Source organism: Pezoporus wallicus, unplaced genomic scaffold (genome assembly GCF_028554395.1).
Source record: "Pezoporus wallicus isolate ANWC-B61680 ecotype Strahan unplaced genomic scaffold, APGP_CSIRO_Pwel_v1 contig_6275, whole genome shotgun sequence".
Classification (NCBI taxonomy): domain Eukaryota; kingdom Metazoa; phylum Chordata; class Aves; order Psittaciformes; family Psittacidae; genus Pezoporus; species Pezoporus wallicus.
Window position 1 is genome coordinate 1,227,503 of NW_026636901.1, and position 24,897 is coordinate 1,252,399.

At 36.7% G+C, this 24,897-nt stretch overlaps 1 protein-coding gene across 6 annotated transcripts in view; it reads right to left on the minus strand.

Annotated features, from left to right (window-relative positions):
• VPS13A (vacuolar protein sorting 13 homolog A) overlaps window positions 1–24,897 on the minus strand; it is a 107,732-nt gene that overhangs the window by 62,707 nt on the left and 20,128 nt on the right. For 3 of the 6 annotated variants that reach the window (XM_057402131.1, XM_057402129.1, XM_057402130.1), the window contains exons 1-12: window positions 19,859–20,221; window positions 15,402–15,534; window positions 14,512–14,629; window positions 10,045–10,183; window positions 5,732–5,816; window positions 3,890–4,062; window positions 2,113–2,269; window positions 1,661–1,740; window positions 1,408–1,467; window positions 1,169–1,325; window positions 648–764; window positions 458–561 (exon numbers count right to left, since the gene is read on the minus strand). In XM_057402131.1, the coding sequence (XP_057258114.1) occupies window positions 458–561; window positions 648–764; window positions 1,169–1,325; window positions 1,408–1,467; window positions 1,661–1,740; window positions 2,113–2,269; window positions 3,890–4,062; window positions 5,732–5,816; window positions 10,045–10,183; window positions 14,512–14,629; window positions 15,402–15,534; window positions 19,859–19,942 (1,407 nt within the window). In that variant the 5' untranslated portion in view covers window positions 19,943–20,221. Of the gene's footprint in view, window positions 1–457; window positions 562–647; window positions 765–1,168; window positions 1,326–1,407; window positions 1,468–1,660; window positions 1,741–2,112; window positions 2,270–3,889; window positions 4,063–5,731; window positions 5,817–10,044; window positions 10,184–14,511; window positions 14,630–15,401; window positions 15,535–19,858; window positions 20,224–21,073; window positions 21,189–21,268; window positions 21,471–22,775; window positions 22,919–23,698; window positions 23,794–24,492; window positions 24,629–24,897 lie in introns of those variants that run through there. The other 3 variants (XM_057402133.1, XM_057402128.1, XM_057402132.1) reach the window with 3 other exon arrangements.

A 24,897-nucleotide genomic window follows, 5' to 3' on the forward strand; every position in this document is an offset into this window, starting at 1 on the left:
AAAACAAAACCAAGTATCTGCTGTAAAAAAGCCAGTGGAGAAACTGAATTCCAAAGTGAAATGTAGTACTTCCATTTCAGTACTTCACATTTCCAAAACATTTTTACCTCAAATATTTCAACAATAAATTAAATAAATAAACAAAAATCCTTTAAATTGATTAAAATATTCCATTAGAATCTCAGCCTGAATAATTATGTCCATTATGTCAACAAAATAAGGAGTGTAAGTAGTAGTTGGGAGCTCAGTTCCACAAAAATCAATGTCAGCCTAACAATTGCTGGGTGTAGGGGCACAATGACTCTGCCTATATAGAGAATAATGCTCCCACCAAACACATAAAATATTATTATAAAGGAAAAAAATTAATCACAGCTGAAGGGCACAAGTCCAGAAAGGAAAGTCAATTGAACACCTATATGCCATTCAGAAATCAATTATACATGAAAATGCATACCTTTTTGTACAACGCTGTCTCATCAGAATCCACAATAATGATGTTCTTCAATTTTGCAGTTACTTCTGTTGCTGATTTTTTCATGATCACTTGGCTATCCAGACCTTAAAAAAAAAAAAAGGATTGCAAAATCTAGAGATAATTATTGTTACAAATTTTTGTGTCTTTGTGATTGAAGTTTTGTTCCTACCTTCAATGTGAATTTCAGCTATTCTATGTTTTTTCTCACTAATAAAGATACGTAAACAAGATAAATCCGCACAAATATTGAGGTCAATAACATCTTCATACTTCGATTTTTTTGATGCTGTGGGAAATATAAAATTATAAAGTCAGAATTCTTCAAGGAGAAGATGTAATATTTTAGGATCCCTTTCCCAGAGCTTTGTTTGAATCAAGCCTGCAGCACTGGGAAAATGCACTGCACTCATACTAGCAAGTACAACACAAGGGAAGTATATACACAGAATTGTATATATAGGAGTCCTTATGTACTCAAAAAAACGTGGTAATCAACATGATTATTTTATTAACTGCAGGAAATACACTTTATAGTAATAAAAGCCGTGAAGTATATATACCCTGAAGCAAATTTATCATTTCAAAAGTCACTGACAGGCTCACAAAAACAGAAAATATTTGTTTTCTTCCTTGCACAAATAAGAGAGAGGAATTAAAAGAGAGGCAGAGAGAGAAAAAAAAGAAACTTACTTAATTTCTTAAGAACATCCTTCTTCTCCTCTATTTTTTCACAGACCGGTTCTTCTGCACCTTTAGTTTCTTGTTTGGGTAGAATATTATTCAGATAGTTCATAGCATTCAGCAGAGCTTCAGAATGCAATTGAACATCTAGAGATGAAAAGTTCACCTAAAAAACCAAATTATATTTGTCCAATAATCCTATCTCCCCAAAGTGAGAGATTTATGTTAAGGAAAAAAAAAAATCATACCTTTATTTTCTGTAGAACATTCTGATAAATAGCTTTTAGTTCTGGTCCATTAATATCAGCCTATTCCACCAAAAGCACATGTAAAACAAATAAATCAGGAGGTTACTAATTTCACAGGATCACAGAACCATTAGGGCTGGTCGGGACCTCTAGTGGGTTTTGAATATTTCCGGAGGAGACTCCACAACCCCTCTGGCAGTCCGTTAGAGTACTCTGCCAGCCCCAGTGTAAAGAACTAAAGTTTTTTTCTCACCTTTATGTACTCCAGAGTAAGAAGATCATCATCTACATTATCCAAGGTAGTAATTATGAAAACTGGCTTGTCATTATCATCTTAAAAAAACCCAGCAGGGAAAAAAAAAGAATTACTTTTTATAAGGAAAAAAGACAGGTTTTGTACAACTCTTAATCATCTATAGCCTACAAACTAGACTACTAGCTACCATTACTACTTAATCACAAAATCTCTTCTGTAGAACTAAAATAGTTAGATATCTACTAAAGTCATAAGCACTAAAACACATTTACCAAAGCCCTTCTAAGAGAAGGAATTCCCTAATTCCTTTTGCCTTCCCCATCCACCCCCTCCATTTAATTCAGGGAACAAATCTTCCTCAGTTGACAAAAGAAAGCCCCACAGGCTTTTTAAAGACAAATTCATAGTGTTATTAGTGAATTATTTTTTATCAGATTATAAATACTTACCCATATACTCTGGGCACAGCAGAGAAACTTCACGAAGGAAAGCACTTGCAGTCACGTCAAATCTTCTTAACTTCAGTTCAGTGCCTAACTTAATGATATCAAGCTCCAGCACAGGTGTCTCAGTATTATCAGTAAGACGGCATAGTTTAATTAAGACCTAAAAAATCCCAAGCAAACAGAAAAATTAAAAAAAGGTACTGGATTATCCTCTTAGTTTTTATATAGCATTATTTATTTAGGCATATTTTACTGGTTGACATCTACTGATCATTTGACTTTACAGAGCACATGCCCTGAAAAATATAAACAGTTCAACAACCAAAATGTTGGAATACCATTTGCTGCTATTTTAACAAAAACTTCAAACATACATATGTGTAGTACCAAAGCTACACCCACATGAACTAACTTGTTTTTTTAAATCTCTGTAAGGCATTTAGTAATGTTCAACCCTGTCAAAACCAGATTTTCAGTCAGAATAAAGAATTTACTGCCTTCACTGGAATTTCTTTGAACTCTCCTTGTAAGAATTAGATTCCCAAGCTGAGTATCAGCCCAAAGGATTTCCTACTTTTTCATCCATGTATGACAAAGATCTTTTTAAATAAATTTCTAGATGAGCTGGTTTTATGTCTTTCTCAAACAAGACGAAATAAATATATATGCATTCTTCTGTTCCTCATAATACTCTCCACAAAGACAGAAAATAAAAACCAAACCCAGTAAGTCATTTTAAATTACCAAGCTGAAAGGTGACTCTTCATAGATTCTCAATTGATTACTTTTTTTAATAGTTTTTAAGATAGTTTCCATTAGTGAATAACGTAAAACACAGCATTTATCTTTAGACTAGCAGTTGTTTGAGGCCAGGCTGGACAGGGCCTTGAGCAACCTGCTCTAGTCAGAGGTGTCCTTGCCACAGCAGGGGGGCTGGGACTAGATGATCCTAAGGTCCTCTCCAACCCATACTATTCTACGATTCTTAAACAAGGTCTTGTCATCACTCAAACCCCAGAAAATTTCAGTTTTATTTATGTATTTTCTATATGGTATAGTATATAGCATGCTGCAAGCTAGTTATGATGTGTTGAAGCCATTTTGTAAGCCCTACCCTAAAACAGAATTTGTAAAGTTAACTGGGTTTTTATGGTTTAATGGTAAAGCTAAAAGGAGAGCAGTAGCACTAACACTGTCATAGATGTGATAGCCTAATGATAAAGGTAATGATAGTGGTAAAAGGCCATCTCTTTTACTAGGCTAACTGATGGAGTTAGGATCTTGCGTTTGGATACAATACCCTTCCCCAGCCTTCTCCCAAGTCTGGAACAGCAAAAATAACATATGAAACATTTCATACTGAACATGTTACAGATTTAGGTGTGAAGTCAACGGAGTCTGGGAAAAACTGGAGCTGAAAAATACAGGGCCTGTTACAAGATGAAACATGCACGAAGCTTTCCTAGTGACCACGTTAGTATCCTGAAGAAAATGCCAGAAGCTACATCTTAAGCCAAAAATATGTAACATGACTTCTGAGTGATAGTCAGATAAAAGAAATTCAGCAATAAAACTAGGATAAAACAAAGAAGATAAACCAAAGCATTTCAGTGACAACAAGGATGGAGAAGCAAAACTGTGCCTTGGGAAAAAACCTACAGAGTAGTTTCAACAAGAACTTGGGAATTCATACTTCTGTAGACATGGATTCATGACACAACAGACACGGAAAAATTACCATTCAGGTGTGATTCAGAGAAATCTTAAAATGTCACTTTACCTCAGCCACTTCAAACCTTAGCTGGAATTTTGTCATGGTTTTCAAAGATTCTTGTTTACATAGGGTTTTTTGCCTTGTACTGCTAGTTCTCTTCAGGGAACCAGATGGAGTTTCAAAAAACGGCATGTCTTCCACAGGACTGCTTAGAGCATCATAAAATTCTTCTTCTGATTCTAAGGATTAATTAACAACATTACATATATATTTCAGACAGCCAGTGTTTTGCAATACTCTGACCTAGAATTTTCATGACTACATCTATAAAATCTTAAATGTACAAGTATGGGAAGATTACCTAGCTGGTAATTAGCAAACAGTAAAGTTTGCTTCTATCGTATCTGCTCCTGGCTCCACATCTTTTCACCACACCTACATCTCCCTCTAAATCAGTTCTTATCAACTAATTCCTTCATCAACAGTCTCTCACTATTATGTATGCAACAGACAGCACAAACCATGCCTCATCTTGCCTTCAGTTCGTACTAATATCTTAAATTGTCTTATCCTGGTGTGACTGCTGCTGACCATACAAATGCCTTTGCGCCACTATTAGTGGCACTACTTTGGATCACTCCCTCCTAAGGATCTCACATTTCAGGGGAGATTCCTAAGTGCTATCAAGGTTTTAATCGACCAACTACAGATGTCTAACCAAGAATGGCACGATCCTGTAAGGCTCTTCTTGTTCACCTAAAACCATAAGCAGAAAAATTAAAGGAGGTAACTGAGGAAGAAGTATCCTTCTTCTGACAAAATTGAACAAATGACAGTAACAAGGATTTCCTGCAGCTTAAAAGCACCCTTCCATCTGGGGGTGTGGAGACAGAGAAAGAACATGAATCACTTAAAATTACTGCACAGTTGTATGCACAGTACAAATTGAACACCAGACCTGATTCAATCTAAACCTAATTATTACTTTCTCAAATCAATTTTAGTCACTGCTTGCCCTCATGTCACCCTAGTATTTAAGAACCAAGACACTTTCTCTCTTGCTTTGGCCACTTAAAGGAACTCATAGTTCCAAAAAATACATGAAGATACACAGATACATATTTATATCAATACTGTATACACACACTGAATTTAAAGTGATGAAGCAGATGTAAAGATTTACTTTGCTAGTGTTTGCAAACCGCATATATTATTAACATGAGAGAAGAAAGGTAGTATTGTTCTCTACTTCTCCAGCTGAGTATTTTGGCCTCAAAAGGTGATTGACACTGAAATAACACTTGTATATTTTTGTATTTTTCATATGTAACTGCTAGATGGAATGTTACAATCTAAGCTGTTTGAACAGCAAGGCATTATTAAGCATGACCAATTTCTCCACGGCCAATCTTCTGTTTGATCCTGCAGAAGTTGAAGTGATGGGTTTTTATAACAACACAGTAATTTCCAACTGTCATCATTTCAGTATTTTGTAACTTACATAAATCCAGCTAAGTAGGAGAAGAATCCTTCACCAGAAGAAAATAATTTAAACCGCTGTCAGATGACTAAGTACATAGTGAAGCAAAAAATGGCATACATACTACTTCAAATAGAGATTTGTAGTAAGATATGCAAAGACAAAAATAAACAAACCTATCCTACCAAACAATTTACTGCTTTGCCTTCAGAAAAGGAACACACAGAATTTTACTTCTATGAGAAAATATACAAATATTTTGTATTACAAAAAATTATAATAAGCTGCACCCACTGCAACACTACTAAATCTCCAGAACTTAAAACAAAGCCACAAATGGTCACTCAGTCCAAGAGAAACAAATTCATTCAATGAACTCAAAAACTTGACCTGTGTATAATATCACACTTCAAAATAGATAGTATTACCTGACTCAGTAAATGAATAAAGATCCAAACCAGGAAACACACTTTGTGACAAATGTGTTGCTGAAAGCACGGGCGATAGCATAGACTGAAACAGAAGATACCATTATTTTTATTTTTTGCTTAAATATGTGCTATTGCATATACATATGCTGCATAGAAGACTTACAACATTAGGAAATTGGACTTATTTTTAAGTGCAAATCACTATTGTTAAACAATTACGTTACCAAAAATCAAAAACATGGGGAGAAGTGAAGCCTAAATCAGATATTGCATATTCATTCCACTACAGACAGAGTACACCAGGAAACACTCAAACAGATTCAAACACTGAACATCACAGATAGAAAGACGGACAGAAACAGCACATCATATGAAAACTCTGGAAAGACAAACTCTAGTCCCTCACAGGACTACAGCATGGCTACATCAGCAAACATAGTAAAAGATCAAGAGTTCCTTATAAAAATCACATAACACTAGTGACAGGTGAAGAAAAAGAAATTAAAAAGAGCAAGAAATAACTTTAGAGCAAACAGATGTTTATATATCTAAATTTCACAGAATCATAGAACCATTCAGGTTGAAAAGACCTTGAAGATCAGAGTCCAACCATTAACCTAACACTGACAAGTCCACCAGTAAACCATGTCTCTAAGCACCACATATACACGTCTTGTAAGTACCTCCAGGGATGGGGACTCAACCACTTCCCCGGGCAGCCTGTTCCAATGCTTGACAACCCTTTTGGTGAAGAAATTTTCCCTAATAGAATCATAAAATGATTTAGGTTGGAAAGGACCTTAAGATCATCAAGTTCCAACCCCCCGTGCCATGGGCAGGGACACCTCACACTAGACTATGATGCCCGAGGCTCTGTCCAACCTGGCCTTGAACACTGCCAGGAATGGAGCATTCACAACTTCTTTGAGCAGCCTATTCCAGTGCCTCACCACCCTCACAATAAAGAACTTCTTCCTTATATCTAATCTGAACTTTCACTGTTTAAGTTAAACCCATTACCCCTTGTCCTATCACTATAGTCCCTAATGAAGAGCCCCTCTCCAGCATCCTTGTAAATTGCCTTCAGATACTGAAAGGCTGCTATGAAGTCTCCATGAAGCCTTCTCTTCTTCAGGCTGAACAGCCCTAACTTTCTCAGCCTGTCTTCATATGAAAGGTACTGTAGCCCCCTTACCATCCTCGTGGCCTGAGCCTCCTTTTCTCCAGACTAAACAACCCCAGTTCGCTCAGCCACTCCTCAGAAAACTTATGCTCTAGACCCTTCACCAGCTTCACTGCCCTTCTCTGGACATGTTCCAGGACCTCAGTGTATTTCTTGTAGTGAGGGGCCCAAAACAGAACTCAGTATTTGAGGTGCAGTTTCACTAGTACTGAGAACAGGGGGACAGTCAATTTCCTAGCACTGCTGGCCACACTATTTCTGATACAAGCCAGGATGCCACTGGCCTTCTTGGACACAAGCTGGCTCATGTTCAGCTGGCTGTCAACCAATAGATCCAGGTTCTTTTCCGCAGAGAATCTTTCCAGCCATTCTTCCCCAAGCCTGTAGCATTGCATGGGGTTGTTGTGGCCCAAGTGCAGGACCCAGCACTGACCCTTGTCAATCTCATTTCTTCATGTATCTGGAAAAACAGATGCTAGTGGAGTCTTTAATTGTGAGACACAGCTATGCACAATGCAGACAGGTAACTGGAATGTATGAAATGTCACAGTTTTGCCACTGGAGTGGAGAAAAGGACAAAAAACCTCACTCCATATGATATCATATATAACAATTAAATTGTCTTTGTGAAGGTAACTGAAGCCAGATCTCCCATCAAGCCTCAGAAAGCAGTCTCAGTGGTTTAATTTTGTAAACAATTCTCACTTGCGCTCTCACACGCATGTAGAATGTGTGTGCCTTGCACAGAGTTCTACAGCAAGGAGAGACGTGTACATTGTCTGTGTGCTCCATTCTTCTCAAGCGCCTCTGGCTTCAAACTGCACAAACAACAGTTGTTCTTTCCCCTCCAGCCAACCCCTGACTGCTACTTTCAAAGCCCAGTTGGGGGCAATTATACAGTAATTCATTGTATCCTACAGAAACCTAAGTATTATGGCAACAAAGAAACATTCATATTTGTACATTGCTTCCAATGCTCCACTTTCATCTCAGTCTTCACATTTCACCACTCTCCCTTCTCAGTCTCCAGCCTACATAATTTGACCTTACTGAATATATCCATGCCTATGAGTAATAATTACACCAAATCTCTAAGAGTCTTGTAGCTGTGAAAGCGTCTCATCTGTAACACTTTCCTGTTCTAAGAAGACAAGGAGAAGAAACTGTGAGACTTGATTTTACAGTATGAAATCATTAGAAATAAAGCCTTCCACATTGAAGAGCCTTCTCATACTAAAGTATAGGAAACTGCAGTGTGCAAAAAACTACAGGTTATCTGTTCTGAAGAGTCTTCTGTTTTCACAGCCCAAGAACAATTCCTCCACTAACTCAAAATGTAAAGCATAAAGTTCACATGTGGAGCTCTGAAAAAGGACTTCACATCCTTTTTGGTTCAGAAGTGATGTGATGGCAACAAAGCTCAGAATTTCAGCTACAAGGATGAAAGCATGGGAGTGTATCTGCAACCAGCACAGCAGCAAACCCTCTCAAATTAACTGAATTTATCACCAGCAATTAGTGTCTTTCAAGCTCTGCCACAGACAGAAGCTTGAGCAGACAGAGTTAACCACAGGTTTTAATACGGATGCTGCATGCAATTTGAATACATTCATACTGGCTCAACAGTCTTTCCTCACCTCATCTTGTACATGTACAAGGTAATACTAAGCACAAAGTTGTATTATTTTAACTGTAATTGCTGAATACTATAATTAAATTTGAGTACAGGTAATGTTATGAAGTACAGGATAATCATCTTACTTATGCACATTTTATTTATGTAAAACTAAAATCCCATTACTTATTCTCGAGGAAAGTTTGTCTGTAATTATTTGTCAAAACAACAGAGACTAGGGCAGCATTTGGCTAGGAATACTAATATTAGTGCATGAAGAGTGAAAAAGCAGATCATAACATGACCACTAAAGAGATGGTAGGAACTACATCTTGAAGTGGAACAATCTTCAGTCTATATATACTTTGAATAAGTATGCATGTCTAGTCATGTGCGTTTACAGTTATCGAATATTATGCTAACATAATCAACAGACAACACCACCAAAACTGCAGCAATAGCCATCAGTGACACAACAGAATAATTAGTGTAACAATGGAAAGATAATAATCAAGTAATCTTTAAAACGAAACAAAAATGAGAGATGACCATCCTTCCTTTAGAATAAAGTATACAAAGGGTTAAGTAACAGATAATTAGAAGCATTTACAAATGACAAAAATGGACAGCAAATTTTATCTTTGACCTTGAGATTTCACATATGTTCAAATGAGAAGACTGCTTTAAATCTATATAAAACACAGCCAGATCACACAGACTAGAGCCATGTTAAAAATTAGCAACTCAGAATTAATTTCTTGGTTTTGTTAAAAACAGCTCATATCACATGGTAAAACACACTCTTCAGGAATAGAAACAAGAAAGTGCGAATCCTCTATCCCAAAAAAAGCATAGAACAGTGACCCAAACCATTTTTACTAAGGAAAGGGGATGGGGAAGTAGGGAGAGAACACATGCCACAACCCTAAGCCTTAAATTGCAAGGCAAAACTGCTGCCCACTCAGGCATGTTGTTATCACTGAGAAAGCTGGGAAGAACAGTGAAATCAGCTGAAATGAAGCTGCCATTTCTGCCAGCCAGGCAATGTGTAGCCAACATTAGCCACAGACAGGGAATATTTTGCAGGTTTTGTTCTTTGTTGTTGGGTTGTGGGGTTTCTTAAACGCCAGGCTAATCCATTTGCAACTTCAACTTTCAAAATTACAAGGTTTCAAACTTTTCTTTGCTAAACAAAAGAGCTGAACCCAAGTTCTGCAGCACTCGGATACGTGTATAAATTTGAAGGTACTATTAAACTAATCCTCAACAAAAGTGAATACGTTTGTTAATCAAGAACTATATGTACTACAAAGTAATACCCAGAGTAGTAGAAATTTGGAGATTAACTAACAAGTGAAATTTCTATACTTTGAAGAATACCCAAGTTTTTTCAAAAAGTACTCAGGAAATGCTTTTTCTCAACTTTCTGGTACTCCTTTAAAAACTGCAAATAGCAGCTAACAACAAGAAAGTATCTTTCTGATAACTGTAATTATTTTTTAAAAACCTTACCTCAGTTATTTTTGGAAGTGTACTGGTAGCAGGAGCACTTTCTGGCTTAGGAATGCTATCAATTAGCTCCAAGATGCGTGTCAGGTTCTGGTCTGATATCTGGATAGAGAGTAAAGGCAGCTGTCCAGACAATTTGAACCTGTTTCATAAACAATGAAAGTTATCTCAAAACTATTTCATTCCAACTTCGCATCAGTTTCCTTACTGGTCAGAAAATCACTCATCTAGCCATTTTGTGGGTTTTAATATATTACCTATAATCATAGAATAGTTAGGGTTAGAAAGGACCTTAATATCATCTAGTTCCAAACCCCCTGCCATGGGCAGGGACACCTCACACTACACCATGTCACCCAAGGCTCTGTCCAACCTGGCCTTGAACACTGCCAGGGATGAAGCATTCACAACTTCCCTGTGCAACCCATTCCAGTGCCTCACCACCCTCACAGTAAAGAGCTTCCTCCTTATATTCAATCTAAACTTGCCCTCAGTTTTAACCCATTACCCCTTGTTCTATCACTACAGTCCCTAATGAAGAGTCCCTCCCCAGCATCCCTATAGGCCCCCATCAGATACTGGAAGGCTGCTATGAGGTCTCCATGCAGCCTTCTCTTCTCCAGGCTGAACAGTCCCAACTTTCTCAGCCTGTCTTCATACGGGAGGTGCTCCAGTCCCCTGATTATCCTCGCAGCCCTCCTCTGGACTTGTTCCAACAGTTCCATGTCCTTTTTATGTTGAGGACACCAGAAGCATACACAATACTCCAATACATACACACACATACATATATGTAAACTCTGTTGCACACAGAGGAGTTACTTAACCAGCAATAGGGACACCTTCCGCTAGACCAGGTTGCTTTTGATATAATGCCTTGCAGATCACAACTGCAAATTTTACTAATAACCACTTCAGTTTTGGCTACGTAAAGCGTCTTCCTCACAATCAGAAACTGTCTACTCTTGTTTGTATATTTAATAACTTGTAATAAATCACATAGATGATCCTTTGCACAGTATTTTACATAACAAAAGGTGTGGACTTTCTATGCATAAGAATGTTTACAACCCAAAACTTCAAATGAAGTATAGAAAATGCTTCCTAGTTATGTATATAGCTACATATATTTAAGCTTACTCTAGAAATAGTCAAGGTATTTATCAAAAAAATAAATGTCATAGGAATAAATGACCTCAAATAATAAAATAACAGTCTTTAAAACTGAGAGCAGTAGAAGATATTTTAAGCTTGTTTGAATAGGCTTTCACAAAAAGAAATTAAATCACTTCAAATGTAGATGCTGACTTTTTAAAGAACTAAAACCCATCCTGATTTCTCATAGAATTGAGCAGAACACAAGTAAGCAGAAAACTGGCACCAAGAACATGATTATACTTTTATTACAACCTCTAGTTGGAACAGATTAAAGGGGTGTATTCAACAAGCTAACTGTCTCCTACAATAGGCAGCAGCATGGAAGGTGTAAGGAACAGAACCTATTATTCCCTCCCAGTTTTGCTGGGCTTGACTAACAACTCAATATTCTAAGAAACATAAAATATATGGAGAAGATACAAGGACAAAACCCCCAAAATTTTCAATCACCCTCAACTAACTTCGAGAATACAAGGATAACTGGAAAACCAGCTCCTTATACCTGAGCAAGCCAAGCACAGAGTTGTACATGTCAAACAGTAAATACCTTGTTTTCTACAGTTCATTTAATTTCTTCACATCCTTAAATTCTAAAGTAATCAATTCCCAACTAGTTCTGACTTTTATTCTTACTTCCAGTTCTGTTACAGAGAAATTTTGACCTTTTGTTTTTGTTTGTTCTTTTATTTTAACAGAGAAGGGCCGGGAAAGGACCTATCTATGTACCACTTGAGTGCTCCACTAAGCTAGGACACTTAGCAATCCTCACTTCAACTGATGTGGTAGTCTTCGAAAAATGAAAATTACATTAATTTGTATTCTTTTCAAGGCAGCAACACAGAAATGTGCCTTCCTAAATAAAGCCAGTACAAAGTCCTGGTGATTTCATTCTTCAAAAATAATAATAAGGAATTCAACTGGATTCAATGGTCACCCAAGGAAGTACAAGTATTAAAGAATCAAAAAAATACAGACAACCCAATTACCTGCTTTTTATATAACTTAAGTAAAATAGATGCCCTCTAAACTAAGGGACTCATTCATTAAAATATACTACATTGTTTTAAACAAAGAAGTTCTGGTACTAATTTTTATTGTAGAATAAACATCTTTCCATTCACCTTCCTCCACAGAACTATTCTGTTCTACAGCACAGTTCCAAACATTAACAGAAAAAAAAACTCAGGAAAAATATAATGCTGACTTCATATATATTCATAAAAACTAGAATATTAAAGAATAGCTACATGTATACTAAAAATACATTCAGAGATGTGTAACTGATGTGAGCAATACCGATGCATAATGCCCTAGCCACCTATAATTACTAAAATTTACAGTTTAGCAGATTTTTACTGACGCAAAAGCTATCAGTTCATTTTTATCATTTGTACACATTGTCATCTACAGATCACAAGAGCCAAATTATTTGTATTTAACTATCTGTACATAAACATATTAGCTGACCATTACAAAGCAAAAAGAGATTATGCAGAAAAGGGCAAATCTCCACCATTGGATGAAAAGCTGCTATATGTCTCATTTCAAGACTGGTAGGCGACTCTAGAGTATTATAATATCATCTGCAGAATACATTCTGGAAGCATTTGGAGACTGAATAAGGTACAAAATGAACAAGTTCAGCTGTTGTTCAGTCATGGTATCAACATGTTAGATTTGAAACAGTTACTTGCTCTTGGTGCAATTTAAAGTATTAGTTATGCTTACTAACTTACTGTGGTATATGCTTATCTAGTACCAAACTGCTGTTTGTGGCATTCCTAATACTTTTAGACAGTACAGGCACTGAGAAAGAAGAGCAGCTGATTCCCAAGAAATATTACTATCTCAGTGGAAGAAAAACCTGTCTATTTCTAGACACAGGCAGAAATTATTCACTGTCAAGTAAGTATGAGAATTTAGAATACAGAAATAATATCCATTAGGGAAAAATTTTTCAGCATCACTCTAGATACAAATGGCCAAAAAGAGAAACACTTCTGTTAGCTAAGACAGACAGGTGGCACTACAATACTGCAATAGGTGTTCTCATTAACAACATTCTTTAATCCAGGTCATACTAGCATCACTTGGAGATATGTTGATTACAAACCTACATTAAAATGACATTATGTTATACAACCACAGAAGAGAAATCTCATTTTCCCTAACTGGACTTTATAACATAAAAAGACTGATTCCCATGAGTTGTATTTCCCTTATTATCTCACTTTCACCACCTAACAGAGAAAAAGTAAAGAGGGAAAGAGTAAGATGTTTCGTAAAGCATCAAAATTCAGAATCTGGCCCACCAGCTTTCCAGAAGGTGGCACCATTGTACCATGGAATCATTGATCTCGGCTCACAATACACTGCACTAGTGAGGTACATTGTTTTTAAGGCTTTTCTTTCCTGACTAAGCAAATCCTTTTATAACAGAGGAAATTAAAAGTAATTCTTTTATTTCATAAACTACCTCTTGATTTTTTTGATTGTACTAAACAATTTTCTGCAACAGACTATATCTATTTTTATGCCATTAATTTTCTGAAGCGTGTAGCTAAAAAACAAATTTCCAACAGTGTTAAGAAAGTATATGCTAGCTTGTTGTAGCTAAGGGATTCTTAATAATGACTCAAACAAATTACACAAGGCATTAATGCAGTAGTTTGCAAGTACTTCAAACTGATCAGATTTTTTTAATTAGTGGCGTCCTTCAGATATATTAGTGAAGATGCACTTTCCAGAATATGTGTGAATATAAATCTTTGCCACTGGTACTCAGTGATCTTCAACATCGAAGTTTCATCACTAATAGTAATGCACATTTTCTTCTGAGCACAATTTCCATAATCAGGTTTTTTAACCGAAATCCAAACTTAATGTATTATGAGCTGTTTCCCGGAGAAATGGTCTCTAGTAGGTAAATAAACACAATGAGTAACTTATGTAAAACAGAGGGAATATGAGAGCAGACCACTTCTCAGATTATTTTTGTGACGTTTTCAGTTCCCCAGTATTTTCAAAGAGGACTGAAATACAGCTGTTAGACCTAATTAGAACACCTATTAGTATCTTTAACAACAATCTTAAAATACATTATACAGGCTTCTATTTTTAATATCACTGTAATGTTCTATCACCTCCTCAATACTCCCAACTTCTTGGGTTTATTCTCTATTTTTCTCAATTAAAGTATTTTACTTCCACAATTCATAACGTAAAATAGCACAAGTATAATCAGATTATCCTTTTTATAAATAAAAGAAAGTGGTTTACTATGAAAATTTCAAAATAGGAAAACACACATACTTGGGCATTCTTGCATCAGTAACGACCATAGCCCTGCTAAATTCGAGGTTTACATCCAAGGGCTGCAAGATATGTTGAGATGAATATTTCAACTTCCGAGCCTCTTGCCACTTCTCATCTGTAAGAGCAAAGAAAACCTACGTTTTAAACACTGAGATTCTTTCCCATTACACATATCACAGAATTAAAGTATCTGATATTAGTTAGTATATACTGCTAAAAATTCAGGTGACAAAATCTCTTCTACAGCTCTGTCAATGCACGTATATAACGCAAGATCCAAATTTCAGACAAACAAGACTACTTAATTTCCACTGTTCACATCTAAAGAGCTAACCCATCCATACCGCAGATTTTCTAAGGACCAGTTTTTCATATGCATGACACAAAATTTAGGCTCTGCATTCCCCTCTGGAATCAGAGGGTTAAGAATAAAATGCTTAAGACTTCCCTGGTTCTGACTCTGTCTGCACTTTAAGTTCCAAAATTACTAGCAAAGGGATTCTGATCCTTTCTTTACTCTCAAAAAAGGATCAAAGCTACAACTACTCATGGATTCTGCTTTAAAAGTGGAAGGATACAAAGAAAAGCCACTGAAGAAAAATTTCATAAATTAATTACACTTACATTTATTATGCAACAAATTAAGTGAGACATCTTCAAAAATAAGTGATTTATTCTACGTTTATCTATTTAGCAAACATTAAGGTTGGAACCTAAGGCCTGAAGGTATGTTTTGGAAATTCATTACATGTTCATAGGACTGAATTTAGAATAATAGTTTAAAGAAGTATGTTTCAAAGATTCTCTACTGCTACATTAAAAGTATAAAAGGCACATCAACCCTCAAAATGTTTTTAGAGAAAAAGATTACTTTCATGAATACTTACCATGTTTGCTGTACAGTAACTGTATACTGCTGAGCTGGATATCAAAACTGTCATAAGCTCTTGACATTATCTCTTCAATAGTGCTTTGTCGTACTGCGAGTTTTGATAAATCAGAACGACTTTTGCTTTCCATCTTAAAAAGAATCACAAAAAAGTATAAATGAATTTCAAAAACATCCAAAGCACTAGTTCTACAAATAGTTGACCCTGTCACAACAAGAGATTAAATTTAAAGTCCTCATTATAAGGGCTTCTGTGTTACCACTGTCACAGCAGAGGAGATATCTAAACTTAATATCCTGTATCAAAACAAAAAATGGAGAGTATTAAACTCCATTTCTCCTTCGAGGAGAGAAGCAAAATACAAATAAACAAAAAACTATGAAGTTTTAAACAATATATTTTGTGTAGACTAATTTTCTTTAATAGATATAGAATCACAGAATCATAGAATAGTTAGGGTTGGAAAGGACCTTAACATCATCTAGTTCCAAACCCCCTTGCCATGAGCAGGGACTCCTCACACTAAACCATGCCACCGAAGGCTCTGTCCAACCTGGTCTTGAACAACGCCAGGGATGGAGCATTCACAACTTCCCTGGGCAGCCCATTCTAGTGCCTCACCACCCTCACAGTAAAGAACTTCTTCCTTATATCCAATCTAAACTTCCCCTGTTTAAGGTTTAATCTGTTACCCCTTGTCCTATCACTATAGTCCCTAATGAAGGGACTATAGTGATAGGACTCCCCAGCGTCTTTATAGGCCCCCTTCAGATACTGGAAGGCTGCTATGAGGTCTCCATGCAGCCTTCTCTTCTCCAGGATGAACAGCCCCAACTTTCTCAGCCTATCTTCACACAGGAGGTGCTCCAGTGCCCTGATCATCCTCGTGGCCCTCCTCTGGACTTGTTCCAACAGTTCCATGTCTTTTTTATGTTGAGGACATCAGAACTGCACACAATACTCCAGATGAGGTCTCACGAGATCAGAGTAGAGGGGCAGGATCACCTTCTTCGACCTGCTGGTCACGCTCCTTTTGATGCAGTCCAGGATACGGTTGGCTTTCTGGGCTGCAAGGGCACAATGAAGCCAGCTCATGTTCATTTTCTCATCGACTAATACCCCCAAGTCCTTCTCCACAGGGCTGCTCTGAATCTCTTCTCTGCCCAGCCTGTAGCTGTGCCTGGGATTGATGCGACTCAGGTGTAGGATCTTGCACTTGGCATGGTTAAACTTCATAAGGTTGGCATCAGCCCACCTCACAAGCGTGTCAAGGTCCCTCTGGATGGCATTCCTTCCCTCCAGCATATCAAACGAACCACACAGCTTGGTGTCATTGGCAAACTTGCTGAGGGTGCACTCAATCCCACTGTCCCTGTCATCAACTAAGATGTTGAACAAGACCAGTCACAACACCAATGACTCATACCCCAAAGTTTAAAATTTCAAACCTTTTGCAATCGATGGAATAACTGTTGAAGTTTTTTTATATATAAAAATATTACTCCATTAATCACCTCAAAAACATAAAATCTATTTCTGAATCTTGTTGAACTTAGTTGTGGTATTATCCTGAGTAAAAGGCAAAAGGGAGTTTGGACTGTTCATCATTTATGTTCACTCAGCTTTGGGATGCCCATACTTTCCACATGCTCTCTCTGCTTTTCATCTCTGATGAAATGTGGCTGGTCTCATCCTTAAATTTTGAATGGTTTTGGATCCCCACCTGCTTTTGCCAGACCCAGGTAATATTCAAGGTTAACAGTGAAACAGGCTCAAATACTAGTGTCTAAGACATAGCATTTCTTCTTCCAGTGGTACTGAACTATGACTACTTTTACATTAAAAAACTTGCAGATTGATTATTCAGAATTATCAGATTAATACTGCCTGTGCAACCTTAATTAAGTGCACTTATGCATCAGCATTGAGATACAGTTTTAATTTTATATGCCATTTTCTCCATTTGGACTTGACCTTATCCAATACATAACTGAGGGAAAGATATTGTTTTGTATTAAACATACCAATTCAACAAATAACCTGTATCTCTCTTAAGCATATGCCTCTCGAAGTGAATACAGAATTATTCATCATATCCTGAGAGGCATCTAACTTTTCTCTTTTGGTATTGCTGAGGTTCTACTAAAGGACGGGAACCAATTCAAGAGTCACATGCACTATGAAAATTACTCATGCATTTCAGGAAAAAAAGTAATATTGAACATTTACTGGAGTCTGACTTGGAAACATATTCTTCTGTATATTATTCTGAAAGTAATATCCTATACGCAGAGTGGAGGAGGTAGCTGTTCCATGCCATTACCGGGCTCTGAGCCTGGTGTCACTGGCAGCCAGTCACAAGTGGCATTACCCAGTGTTCAGTACTGGGGCCAATTCTGTTTAGTACCTTTATCAGTGATCTGGATGAGGGGATCGAGTGCACCCTCAGTAAGTTTGCAGTCAATACCAGGTTGGGCATAGTGTTGATCTGCTTGAAGGAAGTAAGGTTCTACCAAGGGACCTGGACAGGCTGGACTGATGGGCCAAGGCCAATGATATGATGTTCAACAATTGCACTTGGGTCCTACACTTAGGCCACAATAACACCATGCAGAAAGACACTGAGATGGAGCATGCAGTGAAGCTGGTGAAGGGTGTAGAGCATAAGTTTTCTGAGGAGTGGCTGAGGGACCTCGCAGTGTTTAGTCTGGAGAAAAGAAGGCTCAGGAGTGACCTTATCACTCTCTACAGTTACCTGAAAGGAGGTTGTAGTGAGGTGTGGGTCAGTCTCTTCTCTCAAGTAACAAGTGATAGAACAAGAGGAAACGGCCTCGAGCTGTGCCAGGGGAGGTTTAGATTGAATATTAGGGAAAATTTCTTCACCAAAAAAATTGTCAAGCAATGGAACAGGCTGCCTGAGGAAGCTGTTGAGTCCCCATCCCTGGAGGTACTTACAAGACTTGTAGATGTGGTGCATTAGAGACATGGTTTAGTGGTGGATTTGGCAGTGCTAGTTAATGGTTGGACCTCATCTTCAAGGTCTTTCAACCCATATGATTCTGTAATCTATACAGGCTGTTGGATGAAGGGATTGAGAGCAGCCCTATGGAGAAGGACTTGAGGGTACTGGAGGATGAAAAGCTGGGTATAAGCCAGCAATGTGTGTTCAGAGTCCAGAAAGCCACCTGTACCCTGGGCTGCATAAAAAGGAACATGGCCAGCAGATCAAAGGAGGTGATTCTATTCCTTTACTCCACTCTTATGAGACCCCACATGGAATAATGGGTTCAGCTCTGGATTCCCCAGTACCAGACAGACATGGACCTGTTGAAGCAGGTCCAGAGAAAGGCCACAGAGATGATCAGTGGGATGAAAGGCTGAGAGATTTGCGGTTGTTTAGCCTGGAGAAGGCTCTGGGGAGATTTTTCAGTATATTAAAGGGGGCTTCTAAGGTGGAGAGAGACCTTTTAGCGAGGCCTGTCCCTGGACAAGGGGATGTCTCATATTCAAGGCAAGGCTGGACAGCGCTCTGAGCAACCTGGTCTAGTTAAAGGTGTCCCTGCTCATTGCAGGTAGTTTTGGCTTGATGATCTTTGAAGGTCCCTTCAAACCCATACTATTCTATGATTCTAGCTGACACTCGCATGTTCAAAAAGTCAGTCTGTGGCAGAGATATAAAAATCTTACTTCACTTTCACAAGATTTTAAGCTTTGAAACAGGTTATTAAAAAGTTTTACCTGCTAAAAAAGCAGGTAAAGCAATCTACACTGATAGTAAGTGGAAGAATCACTCCTACCTAAAGTAAAAAAAAAAAAAGGAAAATTTAATTGCCTGCATGCATGTAAGATCATTTGTCCTGAAAGAACACAAGTTCACCAATGAGTAAAAAGATCACTAATAATATGCAAAAACAGTCTCTTTATGATTTTATAGTGCTAAATTGTAATTTTAAACACAAACTACCTTTTTAGCTTTTCCCTTGCATAAAGTATCTCAAACATATCTCCAGTTTCATCAAAGTTAAAAAGTGCCAATGTTTACTTTTCTCATTTTAAAGTCAACTGAACGCCTGAAAGGTAACTGATAACAAGAATAATAGTAATAGTAAAAATAAGACGACCATTTAATCATATAACTACAAAGCTTACTCTTTTATATTCTAAGGTAAAACATTACTAGTTATTTTCCACTTAAGAGTTCAAAGCATCAACTGTAGTTTCATTCCAGGGGAGGATTATTTCCTAAAAATTCTTTTGGGTTGAAAGAATCTACTGAGAAGTGTTCAGTAATTTCTAACTTAACTGGAAGGCAGTTTAAAATAAATGTCTAATATGTAAACTGCAAGAGGAACTTTTACTTAACCACTACCAAAAAACACATACTAAGAAACTGGAAATCACATAGAAGCTGAGCTGTCATTTTCAGTAAGTTACTTCACTAAGTAAATATATACCTTAAGACTACCAAGATCCAGGAGTAGTAAATTTGATGTATGGTCATAGAATCCTTTTTGTGGAACAATGATGTATGAAGCCATGAGGTTGATTTTGAGGTCAAGAACTTTCTGGGTTTCAATAATATACAACAAACCTGAAAAATAATGTAATTAGTAAATACAAGCCAAGAAATCCATGCAGAAGCTACAGAATTAAAAGATGATAGAAAAAGAAATCCAAGTCTAACTTTAAATGAGCTGTGAATGCTAGATAACTGAGTTTAACTAGAGGTACACATGCTCTTCAGTTTTCTTCTGAACCAATAATTACCATCAGCCTTTAAAGAAGCAAGAAGTAGATGAAACTGTGATAGCAAACAATGCTAATGGACAAGTAGAGACAACATCACAACACAAATCCAAAGCAGTTTCATACTGAACAACAGATGAAAGAAGAACTGGAATTTGTACTGAAACTTGGAATTGCTGGGGTAACCCACTATGCTCCATAGATTCAAAAACTTAATTGTTCTAGAAGTTCTTACTGGAAGTATCCAACTATACTGGACAAACTACTAGTGTTGATCTCAGTATTAAGTCTTAAAAGTATCCACCACTTTCGTTCATGTATCAAAATATAAGATCTCTAGAGATAAACAGCTAGAATGAAATTAAACTTGAGTAACGGTTTTAATGCCAAGTAACTGGAAAACAGATGAATATAATCAATATTTATTGCAGAATAAGTAATGTGGTAACACCTGTATAGAGGCAGATGAAAAGCAACAACTCTGGAAAGGATTTAGAGGTTTCATTAGAGGACCAGTATCTCTGAATATATTAGTCATATATCAATACAAATCAGTTTTTTTAAAGTATGAAACAATTAAGACCATTTAGATACTCAGATGAACAATACAGAAAAGTTAGAAGTAACAAACCATTTTCAACCCTGTAGGGAGTAGAACAGAATAGATAGTGAAATACTATCTCAGGGTTTTAAGTGTATTTTACAAAGGAAGCTGAAGTTGAAAAAGATGAAGACATAAAATTATCCAAATACCTAGAACAAATGTTTTGTAACAAGACTGAAGAATTCAACTTACTTAGGTATTGTGTTAGAAAGCTGTGACTTGGATCCATGCATCCCCATGTGTAAACATGTAATATTTTCATACCCCTAAAACATAACATTTGTGTGAATGTGCAATCAGAAGAGCATGCAGCACTTGCCTGTTGATGTCTTTTCACGAAACTCTTCAAGCTTCATCAGAGTTGCTGATGTCAACTGCTCTAAATGGACATCTTTTGGAGGCCTGAAGAAATCCACTAAGCTATTTATTGTCATCTGTTAAAACAAAAAAAATACACGTAATATTTACTTTTAAGATTTTTTTATATTTATACCTTATTAAAATATTTACTTACAGCATCATACACTATTTCCAGTGGCTGTGATTCTATTCTAAGCCTCTGATCTGCTTTCTCATCCAAAGGATTAGTCTCAAACATTATGCTTAAGAGTGAGGTACTCTCATCTGAATACACCGTTCGAGAAGATAGGAGGCAGGGTGTACACTTTTCTCGGGACATGCCTGTAACTTCAAGTGAGGTAACTTTTGTTTCGAATCTGTAAAGAAAGGTAAGCAGCATGTTCGTATATAATATCCATCTGGCTAGATACAATTAGATGACAAGAGTATAAGGAATAAGCTGGGAAAAAAACAAAAAGGGCAAAAACCGAACAAAAAAAAAAACGTATCACTACCCTACTTCAAATATAAATAGCATTTCTAAGCATATAAGACATATACCCATGTGCTAACTGTCTTTCATTTCATTATCTTCTGTGTCTATTAGCCCCTGCTAAGAAAAGGGGACCAAGTTGTTCACTTCATACACTTTTCATTAGGACAGGTGTCAGCACAGGACACCTGCCTCTATGCAAACTGGAATTCTGTATTATCAGCTCCAGAATTAGATGCCACAGCTTATTCTGCGGAACAGAAATAGAGCACAGAGAGAAGGGTTCCAGTGCAGAGAAATAAAAGAAACACCACGAGCACACAACATTAACAGTCTCATTACTCTGAGGAAGTATTAGTTAGGTGCTGGATTTATGTTCTTTCACTATCATGCTTACCTCTAACAGCTTTCAACAAAAGATCTTCATCTCCCAACACTTAAAAGAAAGTTTCAATGTAAAATTATAATATTCTCTTTCCTTTTTCTTAGTATAATGCATTATTAGGACTATTTAGATGAGCAGGGGAATAAACAGAAAAGCTGCAAGCAAGATTTAAATTAGGCATAGAACTCCATAAGACCAATAGTAACTTAATATCAAAAGAGAAGGGACAAGGTTTAAAGCAGGAAAGCTAAATTTTTAAGTCATTAAATTTGAAATGAAAGTCAAATATTACATACTGCTGCTTTTCATCATCTACTGTGAGCACAAAAACAAGCCAAAATCATCTGTTACAGCCTTCTTCTGCAAATCTAAAGGCTCAACTTAAAGCTCAAGAACCTTCAATCATGTTAAATGCCTATATACATGTACAAGATCACCTTACTATACAAGTGGTTACAAGATCAGATACTCACATAAAGTTTCAAAAGGAGTTAATAGTCACTTTTCAAAGCAAGAAATGAGTTAGTAAATGGCTTTCTTGTATGAAACAATGCTAAACTGAAAAAAAGGAGAAAATCTGTAGTGGCACAAAATAGTCTGAAGCCAGAGAGAACTTTAAATCATAGAAACTGTATCCATCTGCATATACTTCATCCATCAGTTGCAGAATGATTCTGCTGCTAAACTGCACAAGAAAAGACAGTGAAATATGGAAGTTAAAAATCATAGCAGAGCCTTAAAATGTTTATTAGCCATCATCAACATTTTATAGAGAGCAAAACCAGTCTGACAAAGAAAGTTCACCTTATTGCTTGTGCGCCTGGTCGCTGGGTAAATACTGTACTCAAGCCAGCTAATGCAAATTCTACCAGCTCGGGACTTTGCTTGCTTTCCCTTATTGATATAGACATGCTTAGTAACTTCACAGAAAACTTCATGGCTTCATACTAGATATGAAGGAAAAACAACAGTGGATCACAAATACAGTTTATGAAGAGATGAAAACCATAAATACCAGTTTGATACTATGTTTCTAGTGCTATAAATAACTTATAGCTGGTATAAAAGTCATTCCAAATTAGTTATTATGAAAAGGCAGGGTTATAGAAGAGTTTATTATGCTTACAAACATGACTGGTGTCTCTACACCACATTTTGAGTTAAAAGGCCTCTAATGTAGACCTGGAAGGTGTCCACTGTACCATACATGGTACCTCACATAAAAACTACTTAGACTGTTTCTGAATGGTTCAAACTCTTGCTCTTACTCACTACAGTCCTTTAGTCATCTCTTCTCTTATATAACCTACTCTACCTCATAACTAATCTACTCTACCTCATGTACTATCACTCATATTTAAGATTCCGGAGAATCTCTCGGCGTGATATCTTAAAAAAAAAACAAACAAACAAAAAAAACCCTCAAAATTGTAAGAGGGTATGAAGCATTTCATAACTTAAATACCAATATATTACTTTATATGATTTTATTTAACTTTAGTAAGCAAAATTTCTTTCTGAACTTTCTCATAATATCCAAAGTAAGCTATACAACCACCTTCCAAAAACTACACAAAGCCAGACTGCAGTAACTTAGGTAAGAAGTGTCAGATTAGTATTCAAATATAAAGACAGCTTTAAGTAATTTTAAGGGTGATTATTTCTGTACACTTTTGTTAGCAGACAAAGCTACCAATTGTTCGGGATCACAGCTGGTTTTGACTCACCGATTTTGGAAGGGTTGGATCCACAGCTGTTTCACTATATCCAATTGCTGCATAAAGTTTAGCCTTCTCTTCAAGTGTCATCAGCTCTTCAAGACCTGTCATATTGCATGAGGTTAGTTAAACTCAGCACAGGTATCTCAAAAATGAAAATACTGTTATATACTTTCCAGTAGCTCTGTAACTTACAGCAGATACCATTAATATTGTCCTAAATCCAAGCAAAATCTCTGCAGTTTAAATTACCTGAGTGTCCTAAAGCATGCTTTAAAATGCAGCTATACTTTTATTGTGACCTACACTATTTCCAAGCCTGCTAAACAACAGAAGCAACTTTTTTGATTTACTTTGTGTTTCACAACCTTCACTAGGTGTCCAGTATGTACTTAAGTGATTCAAACTCTAATACACCACATGAAATAACCAAATTACAAAACAAATGGAAGTAAAATTATGTTGCACTAACTGCTACTGTTTTATAGCACTTTCTTCAAGTACCCATACACACTACCCTATGCAGACAAATGCGAAAACTGCGGCAGAAGAATGCACAAAGACAGCTCAGAGAGACTTTTGAAGGAACTGTAAGGTAGCTCTGTAACATGCAATTAACAACTTTATCAGCGAAAAATAGGCAAAGAGTAAATGCAAATGTCAATAATATGACAGCCCAAATATTAAACAAATGCAATGTTCCATTGCTAGGGACACATTATTCTAAAGGTAATTTCTAGCTGGGGGGGGGGAGGGGGGGAATACCAAAAAAAAAAAAAAAAAACAACACTAAGTGAACATACTTGAACCTTTTACTTCTTGCTTTTGTTCCTGCTTTTTTTCACCTGACCAGTTCCATATCCAACTAAACCAGCCACCAGAGTTTTCATCATCTTGTTTCACTCCTGGTCTGTAGATTTTTAATCCAGCCTTAGTTGCCTGAAAATTAAGAAATTTTCAAACAAGTAATTTTCGTAAGAAAATTATAGACTCAAGACTTGCTCTAACACATGAAAACATCATCAGACAATCATTAAGAAAAGCAACATCTTATTTTTTATTTTTTGTTTAATAACTTTTTCAAGTACACAGTGCATCATCATACTAATTCTCACTCGCCTAAAACCAACCAACTACCTTTATTAACAAAAAAAGCAAGCAAAAAGCAGCAGCTGATTTATAGTCAATAAATGTTTCTTACATAGCAG